Raw genomic sequence first — 16,570 nt, forward strand, 5'->3', positions numbered from 1 at the left:
TACCACATATCGTGGGGGTGCGATCGTAAACCAAGCGACATAACCAATTTTCTCGGCGAACCTTTAACACCTAGTATGGAGCAGTGGGAGGCACACCTCGCTAGCTCGGACCCAGGAGTGCAGCTCGCACTACTGGATCAAGTCCGGCGGGCGGCTAAGGCCAGTGGAGCCCTGGACGTAGGGCCCCAACCATAAAGGCTCTAAAACGCCCCTCTCCCTTTCCCCTTCAATAAAGTTTTACTCTCTCCATGTAATTCCACAGCACAAGTGTGAAACGTTTCGCTAACGTCTCGGTATATTGTCCGAATAACGCACGCAACAACGTGTATAACTTGTTGCAAAGTGACGAATATGTACGGTTGTTTTATTGGAATAGAATAAAAAGCCGGCATGCACGCGTATACGGAAACTTTTGTCATGGGACAAATTATTGCCTGAACTAACTACGAGACGTTTATCAAACCCACAGGTACGCCCAAAACATGCCCCTTGTGGCATGCCCCTTGTGGCATGCCCCTTGTGGCATAGTCGCTCCACACATGAAAGCTTCGTAGCTCTGATAACATGGCTAATTACATTGCAGAAGTCTTTTCCACCCTATGGAGTCCAGCCTTGGGGCACGGTAGAGTACAGCGTTGAGTACGGAGTGCTCTAAATTGTTAAACATTTTTTTTCTACGGCCTTCAGCTTTGCCATAGTAGAGTACCAAGTACTCTTAATTGAAGCCCTTTTTTTTTCTACACGACGAAGCTGCGCTAATGAAACTGGGACTGCTTGCTTTCCCTTAGTACAGTACAACAGACTTTAAATGGTCAGATATTTGCTTTACACACTCATAATCGATTTGTTCGAAACACCTCTTTACTGCTTCTTACATGGCATATAGCTAATTTGTTAAGGAACAGCGTATTGTTCTTCCCTCTCAGAGTACAAAATACCGTAACTGTTCTTCTGATCTTAAAGGAATGTGCCTTGACATGAGAGAAAGACGATAAAAGCATGATCAAATGAACGCCGTTAGAGTTAGCCTAGGAAAACCATAAGCAAAGAACTCCAGGTAACCGGGGTAGAAGAGAAATAGCGTTTAATATAGCTAAACATTTCAAAGGGCGTAAAATATATTTTTTTATTTACGGCAACAGTTCCGCGCTGTAAGTAAAAAAAATATGTACTTTGACACAAACGATAACGCTGTACAGCTTCAAATACCTACATGGTTAAGCCATGGCATCCCCAATTCGATAAACCACACAGTATGGCACAAAAGTATGCAAGCTTCATTAATGTCAAGGAATCGAAGTAACCTCTAACCTAAAGAAGGCCTGATTTGCTTGCAGTAGCACGCTTTGCTCCAGGCATACGAATTAAAGAGGTATATTCATAGTTCTTCCCTATGGCATGACGTTCGTTACGCGGGTATTACAGTGCCGCAACCAGCAGCCGCGCATAAGTCTGATGTACGTAAACTGCAGTCGAGAAAATTCTTGCACATGTATAGCCTGGTGACTTGGAGAACGCAGGCATGTTCTAGCACACCTGTACGCGATAACTGAGCTGCCCAGTTGAAGGGATCATAAGTACACAGAATAAAGATTAAGTGTTAACAATGACAAATAATCGCGGACAGTTCATCGCAAGGGCACTGCCGAATACGCCGCTGTATACGTACAAAGTGCTCGCGCGTTAATATCCGACGATATTGCCCCGCTGCGCTGGTCTAGTGGCTCGGCTGCTCACCCGCAGGTCGCAGGATCGAATCCCTGCTGTGGCGGCTGCATTTTCGATGGAGCCGAAAATGCCGATGCCCGTGTGCTCAGATTTGCGTGCAAGTTAAAGAACCCAAGTGCTCGAAATTTCCAAAGCCCTCCACTACGGCGTCTCTCATAATCATATGACGGTTTTGGGACGTTAAACCTCCCATATCAATCGATGCGAGATAATATCCTCAGATATCGGATATCCGGCGATATTATCTCGAGGCACGTACGTAAGGCGAGAGAGAACGTCACTGTCCTTACAACACGCGCGAGCACGTTTGACAAACGTTCACTACCTTTTCACATCACAGCACAGCACGTCACAACACAACCACTTACATAATTAGAAGCCATATTCACCAAGGATCAGGTTGGGGTTCTGAGTGGATTGTCTCGTCGTTAGACAAGAAAATGCAACTGTCACTTCGTTCACGAAACACTCAGAGGTATCTTCCGCACTTCAATGCGCACAACAATCCGCAGCATTAATGTGTTCATGGTTTCATGCTGTGCAACGTCGTCACTAATAGCCGTTTCCAAGCGGAAACGATGTGAAGACCGTGTTGGTGCGTGTCGTTGGACTTTCATTCGGCAAACGCAGCGCAAAAAGCAGCGTGAAGCACGAAACTCGGCCATATAGAAGTCCCACTTTCGTTTGAACGATTCATTGCTCAGGCGAGCAAGAGCGCATGCGTGTATCACAGCTCAGTTCTCATTTCCTTTGCATCCGGGATTGGCGTAGTAGCTCCGTTGCTGCTCGTCGACTTCGTTTCTTGGCACGTTTTCAGCGCCGTCTTTTCGTTGGCGCTTGCCAACGGCTTGTCCTTCGTCGTCGTGGTTTCGGCCAGCCCCCAGCACTGCACCTCGGCCGAGGCGAACAACTGGAAGAACAGTCCCGTCACCAGGCCCACTATGCCGGCCAGGTAGAAGGAGTAACTCCACTGCTCCAGAGTGTTCTGCGGAAGTAGCGTATTAGAACTGTTTAAGGAAGAAGTCAATCTTTGGGCATCCGACTTCCGCACTTTCTAGCCCATCTGCGAGAGCGAAGACTGACGAGACATAAAGCATGGGTATAAGTAGGTGAGAAGGAAGCCTACAGTGTAGTGAATTGAGCCTGGTACCGAGAGGGTAGCAACGTGGAGAGCGTGAAGCTGGATAGAAAGAAAGAGAAAACTAAGAGAGAAGACGCGAAGATAGCCCTATACATTGACACAATAGGGGGCGGAGCTGCTACTCGGTCGAAGGGGGGAGACGCAAAAACCACCCCAGTATATTCGGAGGGAGGCGCTGCGACGAGCCTTCTCCTCCCCCCCCCCCTCCCTGTGCCCGCCTACGGTGCAGATGGTCCCTTTGGTATAAGCTTTGTGTATGACCTGTCTGACGACGTAACCAAGCCGTATGTGAGGATCGTGCTAAGTAATACGCTGCTCTCAATTTACCCACGCTATTTTTCTAACGTTAAAGTGACATGACAGAAAGTCGCCTTGCGCATACAACGCGCACCTACTCTGAAATTTGTTCGAACTCCGTTCTTCAGACATACATGCGTTCCATTGGTTTGTAGTGACATTATGAAACACGTGATCTGCCCGAGTTTGTAGCTACGCAACGTCTATCGGACTCAGGAGCTCGGAGCTCCTGGGTGCCTCTTCCTAGTTGGACTCACTGGCGAGAAGTCCCTGAGGTAACGCGGGACATTGTCAGCGCATGTGAGAGAGTGAACAGTAAACTTCTGTGCAGTATGGGAATTGCGAGTTTGTATCTTAGTTGTAATGACTTAGACAACCTAGTGTGGGTACGATCTCTTTTGTCACGTGCAAAATCGAGATTTGTATGTTGTAAGGGTATTGGCTTCTGCCGCTTCAGTAGAGGTGATTTCGTGGCAGGTGAGTAAAGGGTTATCAAACTGTACGTCTGGGCCCACTTCTTCTGTGGCTGATTGATCGTCGTGGCGGATGAGTCGTCGCACTCGATCATGAGCCGATAGTACAATTAAGTGTATTCCGTGTTATAGTTATATAATTAAACATTACTGGTGCGCGAGCTGAAATTATCATTGCTCCGTTTATTGTTGTGCGCGCAGCTCGAGCACAAGGACTGCGCAGCGCACGACACGGTTTAAACTCGAACACACGTTTATGGCGTTATCGTGTGCTGCTTGGGAAGCAAGTCAACGAAATATATACCTTTGTCTCCGTCAGAACACCGGTGATGTATGGCACCAGGATGCCAGTTGTGTTGCCGATGCTGACGCAGATGCCCAGGATCGTGCCTAAGGGAGTGGGAAAAATAAATGACGCAATAAAGTCGGATCGTTAGTACCACGACAGATGAAATGTGAAGAACTGTATGATCTGTGACGCAGCCAAGGTTGTAGATGCCTCTCGTAAATCATGACGTTGAGGGATCATGTCCTATAGAATCTTTTTCGTTATGGATACAACTTAGGCGTTTACGTAGAGCAGCGTAGCACTTTTACAGCTTTCAACACGATGTAGTGGGTGTATAGGAAAGGCTTATCATTACGGGTAGATGACCTGGGAGGCTGGATACATGCGCGCTGTTGTTTACCGTAGCTTTTGTCAACAATGTGGCTATGGCTATGGAAACGCCAGTATCTCCAACTTGTGTGCATGAAGTTGAATCAGCGTAGCAACACGCATGAAAACGCTGTCAGGAGTTTATAGTTGTCAGAAATAGAGGAACAGCGACTCACCACCCATCACTTCAAGACTCAGGGGACACAGTCCTAGCCGAGCAGGTCGAAGACGCTAGCCACTCGGAAACGCCATAAGAGAGTGCTTTGGCGCTCACCAATGAAGTACAAGAAAAAGCATATCTTCCCTTCGTTTCCCTACTATGTAATTGGTGAACATCTACCTTTTTCACCAATTTCGAGGAAGCGGCGAAAATGTCTCTGTTCTGTATCCAACTTAAATGACAGCATCCACCGTAAATGACGGCATAATTGCGGCAGGCTTACGAATGCGCCGTAAGGGTGTTACTAAAACATAGGGCCACTCTTTCGCGATTGTTGGATCACGTGAGACTTTACAGTTTCAAACTATGGAGAGAGACCTTCGTACAAACACATGACTCCGTGAACCCGCAGTGTGCGTCCTTAGGCACCGAGTCATCTCTGTAAAAAAATCAAAGCCTTCTGGTCAGTTACAGAACATAATTTTAAGTTTGGCATGCGCAGACCAGGATCTTTTGGCTGGCTTTCGCGAGACCAGACGTGGCCTCCAAGGCCACTAGGGCACTTCACTAAAAAAACGCTTGACAACAACAGCAAGTTGCCAGTAGGCAACCGATTGCGTAGGTGCTGAAGCCCGTTTTATTTTTCTTTCGGACGTAGACAACAGCAATGAGCCAGCCTTCATCGCAGCGCTGTTGCCCATCGCGACAGACGCACCGCAGAAGCCACGCTGTTCCCAGTGCTGCGGCCTACTTTGGAGCAGAGACCAAAGATGATGCCTTCCATGCGAAGTGAGTGTGCCGTTCACATGGAGATGACCGGCGAGACGATACCCATGGGTGGCGGGCTCTGCTTGAGCTGCAGGATGATGGCGCGCATGCGCGACACGTCTTTGGCGTTGCGCGATGCCTTTGCATTGAAGTCGCAGAGGCGCGCGATGTTCTCCCACTCGGGCACCCTGTCTGGAGCGGGCCCACTGTCTCTGGTTCCGCCGCCTGGCACCCATTCAGCCATCACGGCAGTCCGGTTGGCGGCGCGGCACTTGGCCACAGACTCGTTGTAGCGCGCGTACCAGTCCGAGAGCTCGCGCTGCGCGTTAAGGCGCAGCTCCTCCTTCTTCACTTCTTCCTGGGCATCCTTTTCCTTCAGGTGCCGTTCCATCTTCTCGCGCCACCTGCGAAGGAAAGCGAGACGTAGACACAGCTGAACGTGCTCCGAAATTCTCAATGCTATACAGCTCAGCCAGAATCATTCAAGCTGGATGCCAATTCTGCAGGCAGGAAGATATATATCATAAGGTATGGACCTCTCTGATTAATAGTGCGTTAGACACTAAATAACCACCACCCTGTGATAGACGGGAGGCAGCCCTGTCCAGCTCAACCACTGTGGATCTACAAGCCCTTGTGGAAACAGCCTAGACGGTGACCTACTCAACTTAATCGTCGGAATGTGGAGCCAAACACTATTCCTCTATTTCTTTTCCCGTTTTAATCTAAATAAAATGTTCTCATCATTATCATCGGTGCGCTGAATACACAAGTGTCCATGAAGTCAACATCAAACCACCACGATAGTTTCATAATTGCGTAATCCTATACCTCTACGTATACAGCCATCCCAATAATATCACTCCGATACCTCCTCATTAAAAAAAATAAGTCGATGGTCTTTAAGAACTACTCCATAAACATCCCATACCAGAGCCAACAGATAGAAAGAAGGTGGTCAGCACACATTTTCGCTTTGTCAAGTGTGTTTTACAGTAAACGATGCCTAATCCTAAACTCTGTCTTCCACAGGTGCCACCAGCACTCATGGTTATCCAAGAATATAAGCAACCCACAAGCAGTTCCCTTATCACATTGTTTTGTTCACATTGGGCATAGGTTGTGAACACAAAAAATATTTTAGCTGTCAAGAGCAACAAGCTCAGGGAGGATTATAAAGCGTCTTTTGGTAACGAGTGATCATACGGGCCCGTTTTTATATTCTCTATACTACCCTCGTTCTATCCACAAGGCATATCAGGATACACAGTAGTGAAGACACCATTAAGACGTCACTCATCAATTAATTTGGACATGCACTGTCAGGATTTTTGTTTTCGCTAACTTCTTGCCCCGGAGTGCGCTGCCAGTGTCCTATATTGCTACGATGCTTCCAAGCGCAGTTATAATTTTGCGTGCGTACCGGAGATGAACTTTTTCTCGGAGAATTCTATCGAATCTATAGAACCCCAGGAGTGTACTCCACGAGTGCCACTCAATGGCCAAACTTCCTCTCAAAGGTGCTGGAGCATTGAGCGACACTCCCGTTCCTCTAGCGAACTATTCCAAACGAGCACTTATTTCCGGTTTTCCGAATATTCATAAAATGTCTTCTAAAATTTGAAATATATGTTTCTGAATCAAGCTATGTCGTACGTTCGATACGTATCAGATCGGAGCGCAATTTCACTGAAGGGCCATACAAATGTGAGGAAAATTAATGAAGATAATTGATTCAGTTCACCGAAATATCTTTAAAGGCTGGGATCACTGCGGCCCCTGACGGAGAAGATCTCAACCACACGCTCCTTTCTATGTGGTCTCTGGGATCCGCTTTGGCAAACTAATACGAAATTGATGGCTCTTGTTCAAGTTAGGAGTTACATTTATTACATACAATATCCGAGGATATGTAAACTCTACGTAAGATCAAATTAACAGTAAGCATTAGTTAAATAACAATAATTTATTGACTCAGCTTATCTCAACTGCACGCTTCTTTGAATGTGACCTCTGGGACTCATTTCGACAGTGAAACACAAAAACACAAACGTAACTTGTTAAACGAAAGAATATACAGGAGTACATGAACGACGAAGTGCAGGAGCCGCATCCAGACAGCTAAAATCACGGATTGGGACCGCCTAAAGAATTTCAATTGAGCATGCACACCCCCTCAGTCGGGTGGTAAGATTGCGTCAACATTAGTGAGAGATGAGTGATATGGTGATCTTACTTGCGTATGGTCTCCGGCTCCTCCCTGGGCACAGCTGGTGGCTTTGAAGGAGCGTCGGGGCTCATCATGTCATCCAGAGAGAAACTGCCCGACGGCAGATCGGGAGGAAACTGACTGACCGACTCTTCCAACAGGTTCGTCTCTTCTTCCAGCGAAGTGCCACCGCCGCCCATGCTCGGACCGCTGAACAGGTCGTCCATAGAGGCGTCCAGCTTCTGATGCTGCTGCAGCGGCGGCGGCTGCGTCTCGAACGCCGCGAATTCGTCCATGGCGATCCTAGGGCTGTGCACCAGAGGTGGCGATGGTTATGCGCTGCAGTGCACGATGGTACAGACGAAGCCGGGTGCTCTTTTGGGCCGTCTTCACAGCTGCTGTGAACGATTGCTTTCTGTCGACGCTACGAGGCTTCAGGGACGCTGCGACGAACTCGTGGCGCAACGCGCCAGGTATTGGGCAGGGCGTTTGCAGCGGCCCCTCTCGATGTGCGCGCGCCCAAGGCGCGAGGTGTACGACGACGAAGACGAGGATTTAATCAATTACGATACCGAATCCAGATTCCTCGCACCTGCACTTCGCATAATAAATGGTGTCTCACGCCTAAAATAGAAAATTACGCTTCCGTGTACCACCTCGTAATTTCTATACTTAAACAGGTCTGGTCCGGTGTCATACCCTCTGTGCTCGAGCTGTAATAAACCTGAAAATATCGACCATTTTCTTCTCACTTGCCCCCGTTTTAAAAGACAATGAAAAAATTGTTTCGAAATTTTATTTAAAAAGCTAGGAATATCGTTTACTAATATTTTCTCTTTTGGGGCTGCTTCATTAGGACTCAGCGGCAAGAACATCTGCGAGGCTCTCTACGAATTCTTATGTGTCACAAAAAGATTACCTTGCTAAGCCATTGATCAACTCTCGAGTTTTACTAGCCAATCTAACATTTATTAGTTAACTATTACACTGTAATGACTTAATCTTCAGAAGAATTTCATATAACGATTACAACTAAGTTATTAAAAAAAATTCTGTTATTTCTTTTCTTTCACTTTTTTTTCACATCGTGCCAAAATGATCCCGCCAAGCCATAACAAAGTAATCCTATTTCTCTAGCCTGGATAAGCTTAAAATATTGACTTACATTAACCACCGCCTTTTTGGCTAATCCCCCTTAGTGGGTGGGAGCCACGACAAAGGATCAAGCAAGCAAGCAAACAAGCGCAATTTCGAACATGCTACTCAACAATCGACCACATTCATATTATCAATCAGGCAATAGAGAAATGCTCAGAATACAGCCTTCATAAATTACGAGAAGTCGTTTGATTCAGTAGAAATATCAGCAGTCATGTAGACACTGCTGAATCAGGGCGTCGACGAAGCATATATAAACATCCCGGATGAAATCTACAGGAGATCAACTGCTACCATAGTGCTTCATAAAGAAAGCAACAGAATACAAATCAAAGAGGGTGTAATTCAGGGGGATACAATCTCCCCAATGATATTTACCGCGTGCTTACTGGAGGTTTCCAGAGGCCTAGAATGGGAAGAGTTAGGGATAAGAGTTAGTGGAGTGTACATTAATAACCTGTGCTTCGCCGACAATATTGAATTGTAACTCATGACGAATTGCAACTCATGATTACGGAGTTAGACAAGGAGAGCAGAAAGGTAGATCTTAAAATTAATCTGCATAAAACGAAAGTAATGTGTTACAACCACGGAAGAGAACAGCGCTTCGAGATAGGTAATAGTGTACTAAAAGTTGTAAAAGACTTTGTCTACTTAAGACAGATAATAACCACGAGATTGAAGTAAATAGAAGAATAAGAATGGGATGGAGCACATTTGGCAAGCACTCTCAAATCTTGACAGGTAGATTGCCACTATCCCTCAAGAGGAAGGTATAAAATAGCTGTATGTTGCCGGTACTTAGACCTCGAGACTTACAAAGAGGGTTCAGCTTAAACTGAGTACCACGCAGCGAGAAATTGAAAGGAAAATGGTACGTGTAACCTTAAGAGACAATAAGAGAGCAGAGTGGAGCAGGGGACAAACCGGGGTTAAGGATGTCATAATTGAAACGAAGAAGAGGAAATGGACATGAACCGGGCAAGTAGCGCGTAGACAGGATAAGCACTGATCATTAAGGGTAACTAACTGGATTCGAAGAGAAGGCAAGCGGGTTAAGAGGAGACAGAAAGATGGGCAGGTGAGATTAAGAAGTTTGTGGGTATAAAATGGCACCAGCAAGCACAGGACCGAGTTGACTGGCGGAACATCGGAGAGGCCTTTGTCCTGCAGTGGGCGTAGCCAGGCTGCTGCTGCTGCTGCTGATGATGATGATGATGACGATGAATGCCAAATTTGGTATGGATTAAAATGACTGTATGACTGGCATAGTTGACTAGTCATAACATGATTATCATGAAATTTATGTCATAAATGTCATGATAAACATTTCATGGTCTTGCTGCTTCAGCAGTGGTTTCGTTCACATGGCACGTTGAAAAACTGGTATGCTAGGACATGACTGCATGGCGAACACAAGAAAAAGACCCTAACGTGCAAATCATGATATGCATGTCATGTAAGTCATGAGTCATGACTACACGCCACGCTCGTGGTGCGCTCGCGGTCGTTTCGCTAGTTTCACATATACCGAATTTGGTCTTACGGGACGTGAATGCATAACAAACGTATATGACTGGTGCAACCAAGATAGCCATGAGATGCGTGTCATGTTAGACATGACAAAATGCCACACTCATGATGCACTCGCGGCCGTTTCGCAAGCATCCCACACACCGAATTCGGTATTACTTAACGCGAATGAAGGACGAACGTATGTGACTGGTGCAAACACGATAACCATGAGATGCGTATCATGTAACATGAATACATGCAACGCTCATGATGCGCTCGCGGCCGTTTCGCTAGCTTCACATATACAAACTTTGGTATTACGGGACGTGAACGGATGACAAAGGTATGTGACTGGTGCAAGCATAATAACCATGAGATGCGTGTCATTGAACAACATGACTACATGCCACGCTCAGGATGCACTCGTAGCCATTTCGTTATCCTCCCATATATCAAATTGGGTATAACGTGACGTGAACGGATGACAAAGGTAAATGACATGTCAGAACATGATGACACGCCCAAACATAACACGTCAAAACATGACTACTTTCTACGCTCTTAGCGCGCTTGCGGCCGTTTCGCTAGCTCAACATAAATAAAATTTGGTATAACGTGACGTGAATAGACGACGAAGGTAAATGACACGTCCAAGCATCATAATCATGGCCTCGTAACGTTGTGCTGATTCTACAGTGACCTATCACTCATTCGTATTTCGCATATCATTGATTCCCACTGTACGTGGGATATGCCATTTCTTTACTTAAATTTTTCTTGTTCAGTTGTTACAGAACTACTATGATAGTCTCGTGTACATTGTGCCGAAGCGAGGGTCATATTTTCAGTGGTACTTACCGCTAGGGGAACAAGACTACGGCGGAGCCACTATGTGACCTCGCATAACCCGTCTCCGCTCCACTTCAATAAAAAAATGAGGGGGGGGGGGGGGGTCCAAACGAAATTGCGAGTAAGTCAGAAAAAAATCCGTGGCGATGGATACAGTTATTGGTTATATAGGGTATATCGAATAATGAAAAAAACTGGATTAAAAAAACTGATTATTCAACGCAGTGGGTATCAAACTTGATTAAAATTACTTCTTACAGCCTTAAGCACTGAATGATGCCTGTACGTCTGAGGTAAGTGAGAATGAGAGAGTGACGTTTCGTAAGAGCGAAGCACCTAAGCGTTTGGATAAGACGGAATATGTTTACGAAGGGGGATAATTACAATAAATAAAGTCTCTCTAGACCATACGATGCCTAGGGCTTCTTTGCAAACAAAGGTAGGAAGATGGCGTCTGGATTGTAGGTAGATGCACAACAGCCGACCAGAATATGTATTGCGCCCTTACTCTCAGTGGAGGGTGAGAGAAAGAAGGACGTTACGCGCTCGTCCAAGCGTAGTGTGCGTCGATCCCTCCGCTATCGAGGCGCCAGCTCTGCGTACACTCCACCAGCTCACGTTACGGGCGTCAGCATGGCCTCCGAGATTGTGGGCGCGTGGCGTGGTTCACAATCTCGGAGGCCATAGCGTCAGGCGCGTAGTGAGCACTCCAAGCCGCACTCTCGTAACGGCGCTCGCATCGCGCCATTTTCTCATTAATCCGCTATTCTTCATTTGTTCGGCTAAGAAATGCAACCGACTGAGGAGAACAAGATGACCTGCGCGTTCGAATCGCTTTATGCCAACGCATGAGAAACCCTGCGGCATTTCTCGCGTTTGCCTTAGCCCTCACAACCGGGAACACGTAGCGTAAATTTCAGAGCTGTGCAACGGCTAGCTCCAGCAGCATCGCAGCCTCTTTCAATTTTTTTGGCAAAGCAAACGATTATGTCGTGGGAGGTTTCTCTTAGTAGGTCAGTACCATTTGACCATCGCATTTTGGCCAACTTAGTTACACTTCCTCCGTCGATAGGCGGTGCGGATTCCGTCTGAGGAAAAAAAAAACAGAATTGTGCTCACCTGCGTAATCCGGTGCCATGTCGACGGGGATGGCCATGTATCCAGCTTCGCTGACTCCACGCACAGTTCCGGCCAACACGAACAGCACCAGGCTGAGTGGCCCGTTGCAGCCACCCACCGCTGGCACGATCATCAGCATTATCGAGGGAACCAAGTGCGCTGCACTCGAAAGATGCAAGTCTGATGAGCACGCAAGCCTGTAAGGAGAAGAGAAGCTCGCGGCGACGCAAGCCTCTCGTCTCCTAACAGTCGTTTTTCCCGCATGGCCATAATGAAATAGATAATCGTTGGCATATAGCTACACACAGACAATCAGAGATGGTGCATACATTCTGAGGCATGCGCCTCGTGTGATTCTGGTGGATGATTCTGGTGGCACTAAACCATGACTTCACTTTGTTTTGCTCAAAGACAATGCCACGTCATCAATATTCTGCCAGCATATTATAATTTTTGTACACGAATCTTGGCTAGGAGGCTTGCATTCATTGAAAGAATAAATGCTTGATTTTGCTTGTTCGCAATATATTGTTACAGGGGGGTCTCGTTCGGAAGACACATGCTTGAGGGAATACACATCTGTCTATTTACAACTGGTTAGGCGAGCAGCGCCACCGCTACGAAATTCTCACGCCAGTCTGCATTTGTTCCTCCATCTCCAAGTCTTGTTAGCCGTGATTCCACTGGTGTATAGAAATAGTGTGAGCGCTGACTATGTACTTCATCTTCATCTGTATGACCAAACCATTGTAGTGATCATCATCGTATGTCACGCGGGCTGGCTCTCTGGCTCGTGCGTCTGGATTAAAAAAGGATAACCTGGTTGCTGCCGTACCGGACGTGGTCTCATAAGTGGTGGAGCGTGCTTTGGTTCCCACGTCCTCCTGCTCTACCCGTCACCCCTGGAGCTCCGGTCTGGTCGACGGTTGTGCCCTAGAGCAACAGCAATGGCAGAACCCAACCCGCCCACTGCTGCAACCGCTCCTTCTCAGCCTCCTAGGCTTCACTACACCATGAGTACCTCTCATCGAGACCCTCCGGTATTTTCCGGCCTTCGCAACGAAGACGTCGAAGAATGGCTCGACAGTTATGATCGAACCAGCGTTTGTAATTATTGGGACGAGGCGCACAAACTGCGCTACGTTCCTTTTTACCTCGATGGCGTCGCTAAAACATGGTATTACAACCACGAAAGCGACTTCTCCGATTGGTCGGCCTTCACGGGGCATCTCCGTCAGGTATTTGGCACGTCTGCAGGATGTTCTGTAGTAGCGAAACAGAAGCTCGCAACCCGCATTCAAGGGGACGACGAATCGTATACGTCCTACATTGAAGATATCCTGGCTCTCTGTCGCCGAGCACAAAATGACATGACGGAGACCGATCGCGTCCGACATCTACTGAAAGGCATCAACTCTGTGGCCTTCAATGCTCTCGTGATTCAGAATCCGACTACCGTCCGGGACGTCATCACTACATGCCAACGCCTGGACGCGCTTCATTCCATGCGCCTTCCACACGCCTCCTGCGACGCTCGCTTTACCAAAGAGCATGAATTGCGGGCCCTTATCCGCACAATTGTCAGAGAAGAACTTCACGGCCTTATTCCAGGCAACCCTACCGTTGCGTCTGTCCACACACCTCCTCCCAACCTGCGAGAGATAATCAAGGACGAACTGGCATCAATGACAAGCGCTGCACATGCCCCGTCTCCTGTGCGCTTCCCAGTGCCTTCGTACGCAAAAGTTGCGTCGCGGGCCCCTGCACCAGTTCCAACCGTGCCTGCGGACGTCGGATGCGACCATGTGGCTGCGATGACAACGCAAGCGCCAAGGCCACGCCACTATTCTACATGGCGTCCTCCCCGCCCCATCTGCTTCTACTGTGGAATAAGGGGTCATATATCCCGTTTTTGCCGCCGCCGTCAGCAGGATGAACGACGCGGTTACTCAGCTTACGAGAGAGACTTTTCCCCGCGACCCGATGAATACGATCCCGCACCGTATCCATCCACCTTCCGTCAGTCGCCCTCCCCTCCACGGTCTCATGCTGGGCCTCATCCGTCTCGTTCATCTCGCCGCCGTTCTCCGTCACCGTTTCGGCGTACGTCATCACCCTTGCGTCCCGCTCCGATCTCTCGGGACTCGGAAAACTAGAATGTGCAGTTTTTGGAGGGGAAACTGCTTGTCGTCGGAACGCTACAACTCCTCCGTCTCGTCCAGCTAATTTACTGCCTGTTTCTGTGGAAGGTGTTTTTGTTGACGCCCTTATAGACACTGGAGCCGCAATTTCGGTAATTGATCGTGAATTGTGTTTTCGCCTGCGTAAAGTGCAAACTCCTTATGCCGGTCCCATGTTATGCGATGCTAATGACAGTCCAATTCGCCCGACCGGGTTGTGCACTGCTCGTATTCTAATCGATGGAATCCGTCATCACATACAATTGGCTGTGCTGTCTTTGTGCGCTCATCAGATAATCTTAGGATGGGACTTCTTGTCAGCGGCGTCTGCTGTAATTTCGTGTGGTCGGCCCCTCATTCGTATTACCGACACTGAGCTTTCTTCTGCTGCCGACCTTTCGTCACCCAACCTTGTGACAGCTGCGGATTTCCTCCTGCCTCCCGGACGAGAACGTGTCCTTACGATCAAGTCACGTGACATTCTAGATGGTGACGCTGTGGTTGCTCCTTGCCAGCGCTGCATTTTTCGAGGGATCACCATCGCATCTTGTTTAGTGCGGTTCTCCCGTGGTTATGCAAGCATCACGGCCTGCAACACGACGCCAGAACCACTTCTTTTGCCTGAGGGGACCACTGTTGCCAGCATTACCGAAGAAGCACCGCTTTGTGTCGTCACTGGTTCATCTGCTTCGTCATCCTCAAAGTGTATGCCAGCGGAAGATGCATTTCCTGCTCTCAAGGCCACTTTGTGTGAACATCTCAACCCAACGCAAACGGATGCCTTGCTAGCGTTATTAATGAAGCACAAAACTTGCTTTGACGTTTGTCCCGAAGGTCTGGGTCAAACAACAGTGACCGCCCATCGTATCGACACCGACGGATCCCGTGTGATTCGCCGCCGCCCTTACCGTGTGTCGGCTTCTGAGCGCAAGCTTATAGAAGAACAAGTCAACGACATGCTCGCGCGCAACGTCATCAGGCCTTCGACAAGCGCATGGTCTTCTCCTGTCGTACTAGTGAAAAAAAAGGATGGCTCGGTACGGTTTTGCATTGATTACAGATCACTTAACAAAATCACTCGTAAGGACGTCTACCCAATGCCTCGCATTGACGACGCTCTTGATACTTTACAAGGTGCCGAGTACTTTTCAAGTCTTGACTTGCGCTCCGGTTATTGGCAGATTCCAATGCACGAGTCTGATAAAGAGAAGACTGCGTTTGCTACCCCAGATGGGCTCTTTGAATTCAATGTAATGCCTTTCGGCCTGTGCAATGCCCCAGCCACATTTGAACGGATGATAGACACGGTACTGCGGGGATTAAAATGGAAGACCTGCCTTTGCTACCTGGACGACATTGTCATTTTTTCGTCGAGCTTCTCACAGCACCTGGAACGGCTAGACGAAGTCCTCACGTGTTTAGCTAAGGCCGGTCTCCAGCTCAACACTAAGAAGTGTCGGTTTGCCAGTCACACCATCAAGGTATTAGGTCACGTCGTCAGTAAACATGGCGTTGAGCCCGATCCCGACAAGGTTGCCGCGGTGCTGCACTTTCCTACACCAACCACACAAAAAGACCTCCGCAGCTTCCTTGGCTTAGCGTCGTATTTCCGCCGCTTTGTACGTGATTTCGCTACTATTGCGGCTCCTCTACACAAACTTCTGACCACGAGCGCACCCTTTGTCTGGTCGGATGACTGCGAAGCTGCTTTTCACACCCTCAAGCGATGCCTCACATCACGGCCAGTGCTTCGCCATTTCGACCCTGCAGCACCTACTGTGCTACACACTGACGCAAGTGGACTTGGCATCGGTGCTGTCCTTCTTCAGCGGAACCACGCTTCCGAAGAACAAGTCGTGGCCTACGCGAGCCGTACTCTATCACATGCTGAGCGAAACTACAGCATCACTGAGCAAGAATGTCTCGCCATCGTGTGGTCCATACAAAAGTTTCGTCCTTACTTATACGGCCGGCATTTCACAATAGTGACTGACCATCATGCTCTGTGTTGGTTATCGTCTCTCAAAAATTTGTCGGGACGCCTTGGCCGTTGGGTACTACGATTGCAAGAGTATGACTACAGCGTCACATATAGGTCGGGCCGAGAACACCAAGATACCGACGCTTTGTCCCGTTGCCCGCTCTCGCAGAGCGCCGAAGTGTCACCTTCCATCTGTTCGTCACCGCCCGCCAAAGTGACCAAACAGACGGCTGCTCCTTCGAAACAGTTAATTGCCTCGGCGGACCTTTTTTCGTCCACAGATCTCGCCTCGCTTCAACATGCCGATACCTACTGCCGCACAATCATCGATCGG

The 16,570-nt window shown here is 48.1% G+C and overlaps 2 protein-coding genes across 3 annotated transcripts in view; both read right to left on the bottom strand.

The window, feature by feature from the left end:
* Nucleotides 1-328: 328 nt before the first annotated feature.
* The window catches only part of LOC119170523 (sialin-like), a 121,605-nt gene continuing 105,363 nt past the window's right edge, over nt 329-16,570 (bottom strand). For both annotated transcript variants that reach the window (XM_075887186.1, XM_075887185.1), the window contains 3 exons: nt 12,076-12,234; nt 3,944-4,029; nt 329-2,713 (listed from right to left, as the gene is read on the bottom strand). In XM_075887186.1, coding sequence (XP_075743301.1) covers nt 2,456-2,713; nt 3,944-4,029; nt 12,076-12,234 — 503 coding nt within the window. In that variant the 3' untranslated portion in view covers nt 329-2,455. The remainder of the gene's footprint in view (nt 2,714-3,943; nt 4,030-12,075; nt 12,235-16,570) is intronic.
* Nucleotides 4,044-8,320, bottom strand: LOC142796472 (clathrin light chain-like). The gene is made up of 2 exons (XM_075887187.1): nt 7,462-8,320; nt 4,044-5,629 (listed from the first exon to the last, which is right to left on the bottom strand). Exons 1-2 carry the CDS (start codon nt 7,728-7,730, stop codon nt 5,260-5,262), a joined length of 639 nt encoding a protein of 212 aa, XP_075743302.1. The 5' UTR covers nt 7,731-8,320; the 3' UTR covers nt 4,044-5,259.

The sequence above is a fragment of the Rhipicephalus microplus genome, chromosome 2 (genome assembly GCF_043290135.1).
Source record: "Rhipicephalus microplus isolate Deutch F79 chromosome 2, USDA_Rmic, whole genome shotgun sequence".
Lineage (NCBI taxonomy): Eukaryota > Metazoa > Arthropoda > Arachnida > Ixodida > Ixodidae > Rhipicephalus > Rhipicephalus microplus.